The 18,001-nt window shown below is 52.0% G+C and overlaps 1 protein-coding gene across 3 annotated transcripts in view; it reads right to left on the bottom strand.

The window, feature by feature from the left end:
* KIF1C (kinesin family member 1C) overlaps positions 1-18,001 on the bottom strand; it is a 57,696-nt gene that overhangs the window by 3,373 nt on the left and 36,322 nt on the right. For all 3 annotated transcript variants that reach the window (XM_079951746.1, XM_079951748.1, XM_079951747.1), the window contains 15 exons: positions 17,769-17,880; positions 16,643-16,720; positions 15,950-16,015; positions 14,981-15,059; positions 14,231-14,309; positions 13,779-13,924; positions 12,597-12,769; positions 11,694-11,773; positions 9,688-9,763; positions 7,165-7,244; positions 6,882-6,976; positions 5,541-5,624; positions 3,715-3,895; positions 3,310-3,382; positions 750-1,391 (listed from right to left, as the gene is read on the bottom strand). In XM_079951746.1, the coding sequence (XP_079807872.1) occupies positions 750-1,391; positions 3,310-3,382; positions 3,715-3,895; positions 5,541-5,624; positions 6,882-6,976; positions 7,165-7,244; positions 9,688-9,763; positions 11,694-11,773; positions 12,597-12,769; positions 13,779-13,924; positions 14,231-14,309; positions 14,981-15,059; positions 15,950-16,015; positions 16,643-16,720; positions 17,769-17,880 (2,044 nt within the window). The remainder of the gene's footprint in view (positions 1-749; positions 1,392-3,309; positions 3,383-3,714; positions 3,896-5,540; positions 5,625-6,881; positions 6,977-7,164; positions 7,245-9,687; positions 9,764-11,693; positions 11,774-12,596; positions 12,770-13,778; positions 13,925-14,230; positions 14,310-14,980; positions 15,060-15,949; positions 16,016-16,642; positions 16,721-17,768; positions 17,881-18,001) is intronic.

Genomic DNA, 18,001 nt, shown 5'->3' with positions numbered 1-18,001 from the left:
GATTGCCTCACTGAGCCACATGGCCCCTGATGATGATAATAATATAATAATAATTTATTCCCCGCCCATCTGGCTGGGTTTCCCCAGCCACTCTGGGCAGCTTCCAACAGAACACTAAAATACAATAACCTATTAAACATTAAAAGCTTCCCTGAAAGCCTTCAGATGTCTTCTAAAAGTCTGGTAGTTATTGTTCTCTTTGACATCTGGTGGGGGGGTGTTCCACAGGGTGGGAGCCACCACCGAGAAGGCCCTCTGCCTGGTTCACTGTAACTTGGCTTCTCGCAGCGAGGGAAGAGTAGTTTGGACTTGATAGAGTAGTTTGGACTTGATATCCTGTTTTATGACTACCCTAAGGAGTCTCAAAGCGGCTAACATTCCCCACTACAAACACTCTGTGGGGTGAGTTGGGCTGAGAGAAGTGTGACTAGCCCAAGGTCACCCAGCAGCTGCATGTGAAGGAGCGGGGAATCGAACCCGGTTCACCAGATTACAAGTCCACTGCTCTTAACCACTACACCACACTGCCTCTCGGGAATCACCAGAAGGCCTTTGGCACTGGACCTCAGTGTCCGGGCAGAACAATGGAGGGTGTTTTTAGGAAGCCGCTAAAATTTCTGCCGTAAGTCTGAGGCCAGATTCCTATTCTGGTTTGTGTGGGCAAAAAAAAAACAAAACGACTGTTTCTCTGCAACACCATTCCTCACCTTACCATCACTGCCCTCCCCCTTGCAGGCCCCCCAGCTCACCTGGGCCGAGATGGGGATGACACGCTCCATCTTGACCACACGGTCCCTCAGCGCCCGGATCTCCTCGTCTTTCATGTTGTTCTGGATCTTCACCTCCTGCAGAATGTCAGTCAGCTTGTCGATGTGGGCCCGGAGGTCGTCCACATCCGCGCCGGGGGTTCCTCCCGTGCGGACCTCCGAGGAGCCCCCTCCTCCTCCGCCCCCTGCCGTGCTGTCAGCCTCGCCCACGCCCACCGTGTCCCAGACGTCGCGGGCCACGGCGCGCCAGCTGTCGCGCTCGTTGGAGTCGCGCTTTCCGTACAGGCGGCACAGCTCCTTCATCTTGACGATGCTCAGGGCCTCGATCTCCTGGCGCGAGTGGCGGAAGTCGTTGAGGGCCACCTCGTAGCAGATCTCCTTGACCGCCTGCATCTTGAGGTCGGCCAGGGTCAGCCAGCGGGGGTCCTTTGCCGCCCGCCGCCGCTGAGGGATCTGGTAGACGCGGAGCGGCTCCCGCTTCTTGCCTGAGCTGGGCAGGCCACAGCGGCGCACGATGGTCTGGACCTTGGTGGCCGGGAGCTTCTCGCGCAGAGATGAGATCAGGCGCCAGCTCTCCTCGCAGGAGCGCTTGTCCGAGTCGTCCCCGCTGTCAGAGTCTGCGTACTGGGGAGACGGAAGGAGGGGGGGGCACAGCTGAGTTTCTGCAGGGGGCAGTGGGGACTGTACTGGACATATCCCAGAAGTACTCCGATCTTAATGGTTTAGTATTCAAGGGTTTAGCAAACTGCCCTTCTTGAAAAGATAGTCTCATCTCTCCTTTATATACCGCCTTAATCGACAGGCCATGGCATAAGACACATAATGCAATAGTAATAAAAGAGAAGTGGGTGGGAGAATATCTCCACTGCTTTAAAAGACTATAGATTAACAGCCAAAGGCTTGGTTGAAGAGGAACATTTTCGCCACAAGCAGGGAGCCACAACAGAATGGCCCCTTCCTCGTGTTGCTGTCCTCTGGACATTTGTGGAAGAGGCCCATGAAGACAGGCCTCGGATGAAGATTTCGGGGTTTGGGTTGGTTCCTAGGGGGAGAGGCTGTACAGTGGACCCTCTGGATATGAACTTAAATTCGTTCTTGGGGTCCGTACGTACCCCAAAAAGTCTGCATCTAGAGGCGCTGCTTCTGCGCATGTGCAAAGCGCTTCTGTGCATGCATGCGCGGCAAAACCCGGAAGTATACACTTCCGAGTTTGCTGCGTTCGCAACCCGAAAGTTACGTTACCCGAAGGTAACGTAGCCCACTGTATTGGGGTCCTCAGCTGTTTGAAGTTTTATAGGTCAAAGCCAGCACTTTGAATTGGATCCAGAAACTAATTGTCAGCCAGTGCAGTCGGACCAGGATTGGCGATATAGGCTCAAGCTATACCTGGCTGCCAAAATCTGCCCCAGCATAAGTTTCTGAACTGTCTTGCGAGGCACCCCTGTGCATAGGATTCAGTAGCACTGCTTCCCCTGACTGTAGAGTCAGAGTCAGTGCAGCCATTATATGCTCAAAACGGTTTTGCCTTGGTGAGCAGAGCTCCAATCTCTCTCGCTCACACATACAGAATAGGTTTGTGTGTGCTTGTGTTTGATTTCATTTCCCACTGAGACACACGGTCACTCAGTGCTATTAGTATATATACAAATGTTCAGCTCATTTAATACAGTATAGAAGCTTTGCTCTCAAGCTTCTCACAGGTGAAGAGTATGGTTTCTTTTGTTTTTAGAAACCTTTATTATTTGTAAAGGGAATATTTTGTATGAGTTAATATTACTTTCACAGCCTTTTGCAGCTGTGCTGTGTCTTTGCCCTTTTGTCCTTTTGGGCTGTGTGACCCTTTAAAATTTAACAAGTTAGTAACTTTTTAAAGCTACGTGGGAGGCGCTGTGCTGTAAACCACTGAGCCTAGGGCTTGCCGATCGGAAGGTCAGGGGTTCAAATCCCCATGAGCTCCCGTTGCTCGGTCCCTGCTCCTGCCAACCTAGCAGTTCGAAAGCATATCAAAGTGCAAGTAGATCAATAGGTACCGCTCCAGCGGGAAGGTAAACGGCATTCCCGTGCACCGCTCTGGTTTCGCCAGAAGCGGTTTAGTCCTGCTGGCCACATGACCCGGAAAAACTGTGTGCGGACAAATGTCGGCTCCCTTGGTCAGTAAAGCAAGATGAGTGCTGCAACCCCAGAGTCGTTTGCGACTGGACTTAACTGTCAGGGGTCCTTTACCTTTTAACTTTTTAAAAATTGATGAGTTGCAAAAAGAAGCACCTGGGGGTGGTGGGTGCATAGGGGCCGCAATCAGCCCCAGAAGCCATATTGGCTTTGAGATTTATAGGCAGAGCTGGAACTGGCTGACCAACAGCCTGTTTGCTTCTGGCCTGCAGACTCTCTGCACCCGGGACCGCCCCCTCTCCAACAGAATGGCAACAAAGAGGGCAGCCTATCGGGTGCTGCTCTGTAAAGTGGGTCACTCCTGCCCTGCCTGCTCCTCCCACCCTACACTGGAGAGGTATGGGGCAACAGAGACATGTACACATCTACACACCAGTCTTTGCTGCTCCAGAAGCAAGTCCGCCTCCTCCTTCTCACGACGATATTGCGTCTCCAGGTCCTGAAGCCTTTTTATAAAAAAAGGGTGATGGGGAAAAGGAGAGGACAGAAACACTAAATTGTGACAGAGACACAGGAGAGGTCCCACCCCACAAGTCACAAGAAACAGCCCCCCTCTTCCCTACAGACCTTCTGAGGTGCTGAGATCGGCAGAGGGGGTCCCCTCTTGGTTGTTCCTCCACCCCCAGAAGCTCAAAAGGGTGTGTGTGTGACCCAGGACAGGGCCTGCTCTGCGGTGGCCCCTGAGCTCTGCAACTCCCTCCCCATAGCGGTGCGCCTGGCACCTTCACTGTGCAAGCTTCCGGCAAATGATACCACTGACTAGCCAAGACTCGCCCACCTCTTCTCCATCTCCAGCTTGATGTCGATTCCTTGCTTCTCCAGCAGCTCCCGCTGGGCAAAGTTCCAGTCGACTGGCTCGGCCTGGCTCTCCGCGGGGGTGTTGCGCTCCCGTTCCAGCCGCGCCTGCTCTGGGTGGTTGAAGCGGAAAACGTGGTTCTTGCCCATGACGATGCGGTTCCCTAGATAGGGAGATGGGAGGAGGGAAGGAGACATGTCAGCGAAGGAGAAAGAATTATTAGGGGCCACTGCAGAGCAGGCCCTGTCCTGGGTCTCACGCACACCCCCTTTATACTAATAATATAATAATAATTTATTATTTATACCCCACCCATCTGGCTGGCCCTCACCAGCCATTCCGGGCAGCTTCCAACAAAACACTAAAATACAATAAACTATTAAACATTAAAAGCTTCCCTAAACAGGGCTGCCTTTAGATGTCTTCTAAAAGTTTGGTAGTTATTTTTCTCTTTGACATCTGGTGGGAGGGCGTTCCATAGGGCGGGCGCCACCACCGAGAAGGCCCTCTGCCTGGTTCCCTGTAACTTGGCTTCTCGCAGCGAGGGAACCGCCAGAAGGCCCTCGGCGCTGGACCTTCTGGGGGCGGAGGAACAATTATTGCTCTGAAGGCATCCATATTTCAGGGTGTGTGGACGGGGTTTATGGCGGTACCCACAGAAACTAGCCCATGCCTATGTGTGGCAGACATTGCTCATTATGGCCTGTATGTTCTGCCTTTTTTCTCCAGGTAGCTAACGTGGTTCTCCCCACCTCCCCATTTAACCCCCGTCCCCAAATAACCCTGCAAGGTAGGTTAAACTGAGAGCGAGCGACAGGCCCCCAAGGTGAGCTTCATGGCCAAGTGGGGAGATTTGAACCCTGGTCTCTCTTGGGTCCTTGTAACCCAACACTTTAATAAGTGCTGCACCACCTCTGGCTTTTGGGCATGTTTTTCCTGCACAAACACGTCACACACACAGATAGGCCCAAGGAGAATCTTGCGGGAACGGAGGCACAGTTCTGCTCTGTTTAGATCAGGATCCTCCCATTTGATGGATGTTTAAAGGTAAAGTTAAAGGGACCCCTGACCATTAGGTCCAGTCGTGGCCGACTCTGGGGTTGCGGCGCTCATCTCGCTTTATTGGCCAAGGGAGCCGGCGTACAGCTTCCAGGTCATGTGGCCAGCATGACTAAGCCGCTTCTGGCGAACCAGAGCAGCATATGGAAATGCCGTTTACCTTCCCGCCAGAGTGGTACCTATTTATCTACTTGCACTTTGACGTGCTTTTGAACTGCTAGGTTGGCAGGAGCAGGGACCGAGCAACGGGAGCTCACCCTGTCGCAGGGATTCGAACTGTCGACCTTCTGATCGGCAAGTCCTAGGCTCCGTGGTTTAACCCACAGCGCCACCCACGTCCCCTTTGATGGATGTTTAGGTGCATTTTAATGAACAGAGTGAAATATTATTAGTCATTGCAAGAATGAGATGTGTGTGTGTCTAGCTTATTTTTAGTTGTCATCTTGTAAATACTGTTTTATACATTATAAATGCCTTTTTGATTTGTGAACCATCTAATATGACTTATGCCTTAATTGGTACGTTCAGCTTATTTTTTAGCTGCCAGTTTGCAAACAGTGTTTTATAGATCGCAATGGTTTGACTGATGATTCATTAATTGCATTGCGTGATTTATACTGTTCCATTGTTGTCATTTATTGTTTGCAAGCCGCTTTGGGGTTCGTTTGATTGGGAAGCTGCACAGAATTCCAATAATGCAACTGGTAAATCGAACCAATTGCTCACTGCACCACTCTGGAAAAGCTGACCTGATCTCAGCACCAGTGGCTCCAGCACCTGCTTCCCGTTGACGTAGGTCTCAGCACCTTCGTGCGGCTCCAGGGTGACGACCACTGAAAGAGGGGGGGGGGGCAGAGATCAGGGCACACTTTCCCCGAAAGGGTGGGCTGGGTGGTGGTAAGGAAGCAAGCAGCTAGCACCCTCTCTACCCCCCCCCCCCCGCCAAGTCCCCAGGCCTTCTGGGGTTGCTTTGCTAGGGGGAAAAGACCCCACTGGGATGCGAGATGGAAAAAACCAGGAGCACCTATTCCAATGGCCTCCCTGATTCTATAACTCACCCCCAGGGGCCCCTACCCTATAAAATAAGCGTTGCTCAGAAGAGCGGTTTGCATGACCCACTAAGGAAGGTAAAATTTGAAAGCATGTCAATCGAAAGCACACATATTCAAAAGCCAATTGGGAGGAATTTTCTGACAGTATAAGAGGCAGTGGTATTGGTTTCCTCCTCTGGGAGGTTTTTGAGCAGATGATGTCGGGCTGTCAGCTGGGATTCCTGCACTGCATGGGGCTGGGCTAGATCCCTGCGGGTCCCTGCTAACTCTACAAATCCATGATTATCATTCTGTGTTCTCATTTCGTATTGTTAACTGCCCTGTGGTCATTGGCTGAAGGTTGGCCTACGCATTTCACAATTTATAATAGTGAAGATGATTCTATAAAACTACTACATAGAATCATCTAATCCTTTCTCCTGAAATGCAGGGATCTCAACTAAAGCATCTGAGATAGATTGCTTAACCTCTGCTCAGAAACCTCCAAGGAATGAGAGTCCACAACTTCCCAAGGGAGTCTCTTCCACAGCCAAACAGCTCTTACTTGTCCGGAAGCTTTTACTTACTTTCTTTCTCTTATTTGGTTTCCTAATCTCGCCAAACTGGTGAACGTGGCCCAGGGATACTGGCTTCTCCAAGTCTGGTAGCCATTTACACCTCCAGTGCCCCCACCCCCCGCGCCACTTTCTTGCCCACCATTTCTGCTTCCCACCATTAAGTCCTTCTACTTTGGGAATCACTGACATACAGCACGAGAGACTGAGAGGGTGGGAGGCAGGAGACGGGGGCCCACAGCTCAGGCCTCCGGGTCAGCGGACCCACACACTGACACCTCCCCGCACCCCTGCCAGGACCCACAGACACCCCAGTACCTGTTGTCATGTGGCCCCACGGCGAGGCCCCCCTGCTCCACGCAAGCACAAAAGAGATGGGAGAGGAGGAAGAGGAGTTATTACAGAAAAGGAACTCGGGACCCCAAAGGGAGGCGACCCTCCAAGTTCTCAAAGGTGCCTGTGCTCCTTAAGCCACCCGGCTCACCTTCTCCAGACTCGTTGGTGACGCTGCAGAAGACACAATGCTGCTCTCTGATGAACTGCCCCGTCAGTTTGATGTCCACGTTCTGCTGGCCAACTCTGCAGGGGGAGGTCCCCGGAGAGAGGGAGAAAGAGAGAGAGCAAGAGACAGAGATGGTTTTTGTTGCGAGCTGCCCTGGGCTGTTTGTACGAATACAACTTTGATTAATTAGTAATATGAATAAGGATCAGCTCAGAAGGACCCCTTTCGCCTCTCCATCCCGCAAACCCAGCTCCAAGGGCCTCACCGGGTGACGCCGTCCTTGATGTGATAGAGGAGGCACTCCGACATCAGCGGATCCTCGTTCAGGTTTACCAGGTGCGGAGTCTGCGTTAAGACAAGAGGCAGGCAGAGATCAAGCCCTCCTTCACACGGCCATACGCCCTGCCCTCCACAGTCAGTGCTGAATAGTCTGTTTAAATGTTAGGGTTCATTATTGTTTCACAGGATGTGTACCACTTTAAAAGCCAGGGTGCATTATCCTGACCTAGTTTTTACAGCTGTTGTAGCAGGTGCTGATAAGTCACTGTAGTTAGCTGTGTCAGCAATTGTGAATATGATGGGCAGTATGTACCTTACTATGCCCTGGTGGATAGACGGGCGACGATTGTAGACACTATGTAAGATGTATGTTTGGGAAGTTGTTATTAAACCTTGCAAAGATATATTTGTGTCTCTTCAGTGTTTCCATCTGTATGGGCCACTCTGAACACACTCTGCGACGTGTTTCAATGCCCAATAGTCAGAGGAAGCAATAATAATAATAATAATAATAATAATTTATTTATACCGCGCCCATCTGGCTGAGTTTCCCCAGCCACTCTGGGCGGCTCCCAATCGAGTGTTAAAAACAATACAGCATTAAATATTTAAAACATCCCTAAACAGGGCTGCCTTCAAATGACTTTTAAAAATAAGATAGCTGCTTATTTCCTTGACATCTGATGGGAGGGTGTTCCACAGGGAGAGCGCCACTACCGAGAAGGCCCTCTGCCTGGTTCCCTGTAACTTGGCTTCTCGCAGGGAGGGAACCGCCAGAAGGCCCTCGGAGCTGGACCTCAGTGTCCAGGCTGAATAAAGGGGGTGGAGATGCTCCTTCAGGTTTACTGGGCCTTTGAGGCCATTTAGGGCTTTCAAGGTCAACACCAACACTTTGAATTGTGCTCGGAAACGTCCTGGGAGCCAATGCAGGTTTCCGAGACATCTTCAAAGGTAGTCCCACGTAGAGCGCATTGCAGTAGTCCAAGCGGGAGATAACCAGAGCATGCACCACTCTGGCCAGACAGTCCAGGGGCAGGGAGGGTCTCATCCTGCATACCAGATGGAGCTGGTAGACAGCCGCCCTGGACACAGAACTGACCTGCGCCTCCATGGACAGCAGTGAGTCCAGAATGACTCCCAGGCTGTGCACCTGGTCCTTCAGGGGCACAGTTGCCCCATTCAGGACCAGGGAGTCATTCAGGACCGGGAGCAATGCTTCTGAACTCCAGTTGCAGGAGGGAAGAGTTCTCTTGTGCTCGGATCCTGCTTGCGGGGTCCCCATTGGGGCATCTGGTTGGCCACTGTGAGGACAGGATGCTGGACTGGACGGGCCCCCGTGGGCCTGATCCAGCCGGGCTCTTATGTCAGGAGGAGTCCAGGAGAGAGAAAGAAGGTGGTCTGCTGCCCCCTTGTGGCCAGAACAAAAGGCTGCATTTTCACACCTGTGGCTTTTAAAAACCACTGCCTGCTGCAAATGTATCAGCTGGGAGAAACTGGCACCACCCTGTGGCCATAGCTTGCAAACACACACACACACACACACACACACACACACACACACACACGCAAGATACTAAGCTGGTCAGCAAACCCTCCCACAGGCTGATTTCACAGAAGCATAAAATTGGACAGGGTCCAATGCAGGAATACGCAGCTGTCCCCATCTCTGAAATTACGGCACCCGTCTGTCTCGAGACACAATGGAGTGCACCTCCAGGGGTGAAGTCAAACTGTTGGAGAATCACAGCGCCTGATGTGGCTGCAGAGACTGGGTTCTCATGGCAGCTGCTTGCCAGGTTGCTTTTGCTGCGTTAGCAGCACCCAAGTGACCTCCCCAGGGCGCAAGCCTGGGCAGTGTATATGGGGGTCCAGGGCTGTCCAAACAACAAGGCCCCACTCTCGGCCCCATTGAGGGGCTCCAAAGGAAAGCAGGGAAAGACACTGGGCACAAGTGTGGCTGCAGGAACTGCTGGAAGGAGGCGTACGAGGCACCATCCGACCGCCTTAGGGAATCCGCTCAGGATTTGTGGAGGGTTTGCTCCTGAGATGGTTTCAAAAAGGCTCAGATTCCATGGGTAGGCAAACTAAGGCCAGGGGGCCGGATCCGGCCCAATGGCCTTCTAAATCTGGCCCGCAGACGGTCCGGGAATCAGTGTGTTTTTACACGAGTAGAATGTGTGCTTTTGTTTAAAATGCACCTCTGGGGTATTTGTGGGGCAGAGGAATCCGTTCATTCCCCCCCCCCAAAAAAAAAATCCAGTCCGGCCCCCCACAAGGTCTGAGGGACAGTGGACTGGCCCCCTGCTGAAAAAGTTTGCTGACCCCTGGCTCAGGCAATAGAAAAAGACTCCCCCCACCCCGGCTCCATCCCAGGAGACCCTTGGAAGCTTTTGCTTAAATGGGGCAAGACTGAGCCCCCTCTGCTGGTTGTAGCAAGACGTAGGCCTCACCCCACCAGCCGTGCCCAGTGAAGCCTACGGACGCCTGTCACTGCAACACCAATGCTTACCTTCTTGGGGGAAAAGACCCCCACAGTGCCCCCATCCTCCCGGAGAGCCACGCCCATCTCTGCCAGGAGAGCCTCTCTGCAGGGAGAAAAGGGAGACAGACAGGCATGTTTCAGATGGGGACGGGTTCAACATTTCAGCAGTTCTCAAAAGGGCATGGCTGCCCTGTGTGTGTGCGAGAATCAAAGGAATGAACCAATAAAGGTTGGAAGATTCAGGGCGCGTGAAAAGAAATCCTCCTTCACGTAGCATGTAGTTGAACTTTGGAACTCCCTGCCACAAGAGGCAGGGATGGCCACCTCTTGAAAAGAGGACGGAACAAATTCATGGAGGAGGAGGGCTATTAGCCATGGTGGCTCTGGAGGCAGCGATGCTCCAGACAGGGGCGCCGACTTATAAAAAATATTGGGGGGGCGGGGGCCCATACCGACTTATAAAAAATATTGGGGGGGGCCCAAGACCTCCAAACCACTGCTGATGGGGGAACGAAAGGGGCGAGCCCCGGGCTGCCCCGACCTTAAGTGAACCTGTGAGGGCCCGCCCTTTGCGGCAGCCAATTGGCTGCCGCCGTGGGCGGTGCATATTAATGAGCTAGGGGGAATCCCCGCTTCTCGCAGGGCTGACGCCAGCCCCGCGAGATTGTTGATGGGTCGAGAGCCCGCAACCCCACCCCCTCTCTAGATCGGGAGTGGCTTTGTTTTTCTTAAATTATTGGGGGGGCAGAGCCCCCCAAACGAATTTTTGAGGGGGCTCGTGCCCCCTCAGGCCCCATGGAGTTGGCGCCTATGGCTCCAGAACACCAGTTCCTGGAAACCGCAGGAACGGAGAGTTGCTCTTGTGCTCGGATCCTGCCTCCGAGCTTCCCACAGGCGTCTGCTTGGCCACTGTGAGAACAGGATGCTGGAGTGCATGGGCCATTGGCCTGATCCAGCAACCAGGCTCTTATAGCCTTTCAGAACCTCCAGGTCCAGAGGAAGTCTATCTCGGTAGTTTGGCTCATGTCACTTTTTGGCTTTGCATGATTCATCCGCTGGCGTTCAAGTGCTTCCATTCTCCATTTTCACAGCCAGAAAGGGCTTGAAGAATTATTTCATGCTAATATCTGTGGGTGGTATTCAACTCAAGTTTGTTCTCAGAGTAGGCCCATTAAAAACAAGCAATGTGACTAAGTTGTATCAATGGATTTCAATGTGTCTACTCTCTGAGTCTGTGGCGGTGTAGTGGTGACGTTGTCGGACTAGGACCTGGGAGAGAACCAGGGTTCAAATTCTCCGACTTCGCCATGAAGCTCACTGGATAGTGACTTTGGGTGCCAGTAACTGTTTTCTCTCAGCTTAACCTTCCTTGCAGGGTTGATATTTGGGGGATTAAATGAGAAGGAAGGGGAGAAGGGAAGAAGAAGAAGAAGAAGAAGAAGAAGAAGAAGAAGAAGAAGAAGAAGAAGAAGAAGAAGAAGAAGAAGAAGAAGAAGAAGAGGAGGAGGAGGAGGAGGAGGAGTTTGGACTTGATATCCCGCTTTATCACTACCCGAAGGAGTCTCAAAGCGGCTAACATTCTCCTTTCCCTTCCTGCCCCACAGCAAACACTCTGTGATGTGAGTGGGGCTGAGAGACTTCAGAGAAGTGTGACTGGCCCAAGGTCACCCAGCAGCTGCAGGTGGAGGAGCGGGGACGCGAACCCGGTTCCCCAGATTACGAGTCCAGGCCACTTAGTGCTCCTTGGAGAAGGAAGGAGGGGCGTAAACACGACAAAACGAATCAATGATAAAACAAAACTCAGCTAAACACCACCTTGTCTGCCTACAACAGCCTTGGCCAACCTGGTGCCCTCCAGGTGTTTGGAACTATAACTCCTTCCCACCCCAGCCAGTATATTTGCACCCCCCACATTCCTTGAGGGAAAGAGACGACACGCTGCTCGGATACAAGCGAGCATTCTTGCTTGGGGGTGGGGGATTTGCAAGGGAGACCCACCCCACCCCCGTGCCAGAGGGGTTTATCCCACTCACCGCTCCATGCGGATGGCCTCTGTTTTCCGCAGCTTTTCCTCCCAGGTCTCGTTGAGCTCCGCGATGATCTTTTCCGTCTCCTACGAGGACAGGGAAGCAACTCAGGGCACAGGCGAGGAAAGCAGCTCTGTTTACCACCATTCCCCGCCCAACTACTCCCTCCGGCCCGTTATAAGCGAGTGCCTGCGGTGCAGAAAAGACGAGGCAGCAGGCCGCAGCGAGAGAGAGTTTCTGCCGCGAGTGATGCTGAATTGGAGAAGCTTGAAACGGCAGGATGTGGGGAAATGGCTAAAGGCTTGAAGATGTGCCAGTCTGATGGGACACAAGTGGGAATGAGGACCCTCAGCTCAGGACCACCTAGAAAGCCAGCCCAAGCCTTTGGTGAGATGACAGAGGGTGACCAAGATAATTGAGGGTCTGGAAACAAAGCCTTGGGAGGAACAGTTGAGGCAACTGGGTCACTTGACGGGGGGGGGGGTGTCTGTCGGGGGTTGGAGGAAGAGCAATGATAATAATAATGATGATGATAATAACAATAATAATAATTTATTTATACCCCGCCCATCTGGCTGGGTTTCCCCAGCCACTCTGGGCGGCTTCCAACCGAATATTAAAAACAATACAGCATCAGACATTCAAAACTTCCCTAAACAGGGCCGCCTTCAGGTGTCTTTTAAAAGTAAAATAGTTGTTTATTGCCTTGACATCTGCTGGGAGGGCGTTCCACAGGGCAGGTGCCACCACCAAGAAGGCCCTCTGCCTGGTTCCCTGTAACCTCACTTCAAGACACGCTGCCCCCTCCCCTGCTTTCCCAAGCCTGGGGCTTTTCCCTGGGGCAGGCTAGCTAGACGCAAGCCCCCTTTCCAAGTGGTTTGGAGTTAAGCGCCCACCCCCCGATCTCACCTGGAGCCTCTCCATGGCCTCTTCTGTGCAAATCATCTCCTCCTCCATGTCGGGGTACGACTCAGACTCCCCGTTGAGGGGCAGGGGCTCCAGGAGGAGGGAGGAGTCCTCACTCGGGGCAAAGGGAGAGATGGGGAGGCCCAGTCCGCCCCCCGGGTCATCAGGTTTGGCACCTGCGGAGTGGAAAAAACACCACCATCAGGCACACAGGAAGCCAGCCATTGCGCCCCCTTCCTCCACCCGCCAAGGAAACAAGGCAGATTTAGCTGTGATTGCAGCACTGCAGGGGGTTGGGCTGGATGACCCTTGGGGGGCCCGTCCAACTCTGCCGCTCTATTATTTCAATCTGTCAGAGAAGGATGAGCAGAAATTGCTTAAGAGATGAAGAGCCTGCTGGATCAGGCCGAAAGGGGCCCCATCTAGTCCTGCATCCTGTTCTCTCAGGTGCCTATTATGGGATCCAGGCAGAAGAGTCCCCCCCTCCCCCGGGGTTTCCAGCATCTGGCAATGGGATGCATGGCTGCCTCCAAATGTGGAGGTAGAACAAAGCCACTGTGGCTTGTAGCTTCTCTACCCCAAAATCCTAGGTGTGTCACCTGAAATCATCTGCAGGACTTGGGAGTTTGTAAGCTGTTCCCAAGCTGCAACATCAGCCTCATTCCTTTTTCATCATCCCTCCCACACACCCTTTCCTCGTGTAACGTCTACCCTGATGGAAGAGTACTGGGGAACTTGCCTTGGCTTCTTGCCTATATAGGTAAAGGGACCCCTGATCATTAGGTCCAGTCATGGCCGACTCTGGGGTTGCGGCGCTCATCTCGCTTTATTGGCCGGGTGTCCAGCTTCTGGGTCATGTGGCCAGCAGGACTAAGCCGCTTCTGGCAAACCAGAGCAGCGCACGGAAACGCCGTTTACCTTCCCGCCGGAGCGGTACCTATTTATCTACTTGCACTTTGACGTGCTTTCAAACTGCTAGGTGGGCAGGAGCAGGGACCGATCAACGGGAGCTCACTCCATCGCGGCGATTTGAACCGCCGACCTTCTGATCGGCAAGTCCTAGGCTCAGTGGTTTAACCCACAGCGCCACCCACGTCCCTTCCCTATATGGCAGGAGCTAAATCCCCAGCACTCAGACTTCACCCCTTCCCTCCCTTCCTCTGGGGCACTCTCCTGTCCCCTTACCAGCAAAGGTGGTGGCCGAGAGCCCCTGGGCAGAGAGGAGGTCTCGGAGCCTGGCCACCTCCTCTTTGAGCTCCCGGATGAGTCGGGCGTTGGGATCTTCGTTGATGACGGCGTTGCAGCGAATCTGCTTGGTGCGGTCGGCATAACTGGATGGGGAGGGGGGAAGTCGGGATGTTTGTTAATTTTTTGCATTTATCTCCCACCTTTTTCTCCAAGGAGTTCAAAGTGGTGTACAGCTCTTCCCCCCCCCCTACAATTCTATGATTCTTTGATGGGAAGGCGAGTGTGCAAGAGAAAGAAACAGCGAGGGCATATCTGGGCTGCTGTGGTCTTTGCCCCCCAAATGGAGGGGAAACTCTCTGGCTACACCAGGAAGGAGGTGGGCGGTGGGAACAGAATGGGACAAGAGCTCCCCGCCCCCCCACCCCAATTTATCTGCTTCTTCAGCTCACCGGAGGGTGCTCAGTGTCTCCTCATAGTTGATGTCAGCTGGGCTGAGGGCAGCAATCATGGCTGTGCGGGAATTGCCCCCTGAGAAATAAAAAAGGAGGGGAGGGAAGAGAGGGTAAACGGAGGGGAGAAGGGTGGACTGGATGTGCTTCTACTTCCTAGTTTATCCCCCCACCCTTTGTGAAAGGCCAAGAAAGCAAATAGACCGTATGCAAAGGCTCCTAGGAAATCTACAGTTTTAGAAATCCACAGGAAAATTGGCAGAGAATACGGAAACTTGTTATCTCCAACCCTACAGGAGCAGCGTCCCCCCAACCCAGTTTATATCTATCTCTCTATCTCATTTACACACCACCTTTCCCTTCAAGGAACTCATTTTGACCTGCACATGGTTCTCCCCACCTGCTCATTTAATCTCCACAACAGCCCTGCGAGGTAGGCTAGGCTGAGAGGTGGCAACTCAAGGTCACCCTCAGTGAGCTTCATGGCCGCCATGTGGGGAGAGGACTTGAACCCTGGTCTCTCCCAGATCCTAGCCCCAACCCTCTAACCCCTTTTCACCACCACGGGCAAGAGAGGCTCCCAAAACCAGGCACCCTTTTCCTCCTCCAATCTAGGGTCGCAGATGGGAGACTGTTTTTTTTATTTAAAAAGTTAAATCCATCCAAAGTCACCTCTAGCTTCTTTCCATCTCCCTACACCTCCCGCCTCTTCCCCACACTTTGCCCCACATCCCAACCCCCAAAACTCACCCAAGTTCTCTTTCAGCAACCAGGTGAGCACCGAATCACGATAGGGGATGAACTCAGACTTCTTTTTCTTGTTGTTTTGCTGGGGGGGGGGTTCAAGAAGGAGGGAGGGAGGTGAAAAAAGGGGGGAGGATTCCTCTCTTTGCCCTCCGCCCCATCCATTAACGCCACCTGCCCCCTGTTTTTATTTATTTTGCATCATTATTAATAATAATCTTTAAAAGGGGAATAAATAAAAAAGGGAAAATGTGTAGTATAACACTTTATATGCAAATGACTACAATTATGCAATTTTACGCAAATGACTACAATTCCATATAGATGCTTCTCTAGTATACTGGTAGTAAAGGTAAAGGGACCCCTGACCATTAGGTCCAGTCGTGGCCGACTCTGGGGTTGCGGCGCTCATCTCACTTTATTGGCCATTGGAGCCGGCGTACAGCTTCTGGGTCATGTGGCCAGCAGGACTGAGCCGCTTCTGGCGAACCAGAGCAGCTTACAGAAACGCCGTTTACCTTCCCGCTGGAGTGGTACCTATTTATCTACTTGCACCTTGACGTGCTTTCGAACTGCTGGGTTGGCAGGAGCAGGGACTGAGCAATGGGAGCTCACCCCATCGCGGGGATTTGAACCGCCGACCTTCTGATTGGCAAGTCCTAGGCTCTGTGGTTTAACCCACAGCGCCACCCACTTATATAGGTGTTATTATTATCCAGATTCATATGTGGTTATTTACAAGCTTCTGGTTTTTTAAAGAAATGCATTCCAGGTATTGCTTTCATTTATTTCATAAAATTTAACACACTGCTTGATTTTGTAAAAAAAGGGCAGTTTACAAAAAAAAAAAGCAATGAGGAAAGCATTGCATCGATGATTAAAGCCTTTGGAAGTTAAAACAAAAATAAGACTAAAAATGGGTTAAGCCTGGAACCCCGAAGAAGGAGGACCCTCCCCCTCAAAAGGGTCACTCACCATCTCTGCCAGTGCGGAGATAACTTTGCCCAGCGTGGTCAGAGATTTGTTGATGTTGGCGCCTTCCTGAAAAAGTGGGTGAAAATAATTTACAGAATCTTAGAATTGTAGAGCTGCAATGCAGGAATCACAGCTAACTTGTAAGAATTAACTTCTCTGCCTGCCTGCCTGTGTCTTCTTGTCTCTTTCTTTCTTTCTCTTTCTCTCTCTCTCTCTCTCTTTCTCTCTCACACACACACACACACACACACTCCTCCTATGGCAGGCACACATGCGCCCCATTGTCAGGGGAGGCTTACTCTAGCCCAGCAGTTCCCAAACCTTTTAGGAACTCCACTACCCTCCTGGTTCCATATACCCGCCCCCAGTGCCCCCTGGGGAAAAAAGCATAATTCAGAACAGCGGTTTGCATGACCGACTGAGGAAAATCATAACCCTACAGAAGGCAAAGCAGCAACAGGTAATTGCACATATATTCAGAACCCAGTTAATACAACTTAGCTCCATTAATTCAACAAACCTGACCTGGCGATGCCAGCTTTGCAAAGTCTGGTAGTCACGGGCCTCTCGCTTCTTAGCGTCCCCCCCTCCCCGACATAATCCCACCGCCCACCCCAGGGAGGGGAACCACCCACTTTGGCAACCACCGCTGTAGGTTGCCAAGATGGCGGCTTATCGGCTTGCCAGGCTCACCTTTAGCCTTGTTCCCTTGGCTCCTGACGAATCTGCCCGCTCGCTCCCTGCTAGGTCCACCAGGCTGATTTTGCTGACCTGAAAAGAAAGGACCCAGATAGGGAAAAAAGGAAAAAAGGAAAAAAGGAAAAAAGGAAAAAAGGAAAAAAGGAAAAAAGGAAAAAAGGAAAGAATTAAAGAATTAAAGGAAGGAAGGAAGGAAGGAAGGAAGGAAGGAAGGAAGGAAGAAGGAGAGGCTCTCCTCCCTTGTTCCATGGCGCTGTATGTACTTGGGATCAGGACCCCCTTTCTCCCTTCCTGTCCCAGATGCTGAATCACAGGAGGTGACAACGGCAGAGAAGCAGGCATATTTTCTTCCCTTATAGATGTGGACTCCCTCGGGAGGTTGTGGACCCTCTCTCATTTGATGATGATGATAATAATAATAATAATAATAATAATAATAATAATAATAATAATTTATTTGTACCCCGTCCATCTGGCTGGGTTTTCCCAGCCACTCTGGGCAGCTTCCAACAAAGATTAAAAATACATTAAAATGTCACACATTAAAAACTTCCCTAAACAGGGCTGCCTTCAGATGTCTTCAAAAAGTCAGGTAGTTGTTTATTTCCTTGACATCTGATGGGAGGGTGTTCCACAAGGCGGGTGCCACCACCGAGAAGGCCCTCTGCCTGGTTCCCTGTAACCTCACTTCTTGCAGGGAGGGAACCGCCAGAAGGCCCTCGGCACTGGACCTCAGGTATCCTGGGCCTTGGAGGCCGTTTGGGGCTTTCAAGGTCAGCACCAACACTTTGAATTGTGCTCGGAAACGTACTGGGAGCCAATGTAGAGGCTGATGGCTGCTTTAGCTAAGATTTCTGCACCACGGGGGGGTTGGACTACAGGACCTTCGGGGTCCCGTCCAACTCTAAGATTCTATGATTCTACACCACACGGCTGCCACAGAGCTGAGAGAAATGGGGTCCTGGGCATGAAGCTGTAGGCAGTGCACAGCTGTCAATGTGGCAGAAGAAAGAACAGGAGTAGGCCGCCCGTCTGCTACAGGCGAGTAGCAGGAGCGCAGTTTGCCCATAGCCCTGAAGGCTCTGCTCCCTCCTGCCCCCCAAGGCTGCAGGCACCTCACCTTCTCTGTGTCGAGGTCTGTGAGTTCGTCGTGGCGGCGCTGCGTGAACACGATGGTGAAAACGGCATGGGAGCGGCTGCTGGTTTCGTTCATGTTGGTGGCTGCGACAGTCCTGGGAACAGGGAAGAATATTCAGGTGTGTGTGTGAGAGAGAGAGAGAGAGAGAGAGAGACAGAGAAGACTGAGTATTTCCACTTTGGATGGTGGTTGACTCTCCTTCCTTGGAGGTTTCT

This window comes from Podarcis cretensis (genome assembly GCF_951804945.1).
Source record: "Podarcis cretensis genome assembly, chromosome: 13".
NCBI classification, from domain to species: domain Eukaryota; kingdom Metazoa; phylum Chordata; class Lepidosauria; order Squamata; family Lacertidae; genus Podarcis; species Podarcis cretensis.
This window is presented reverse-complemented; position numbering and strand designations above follow the sequence as displayed.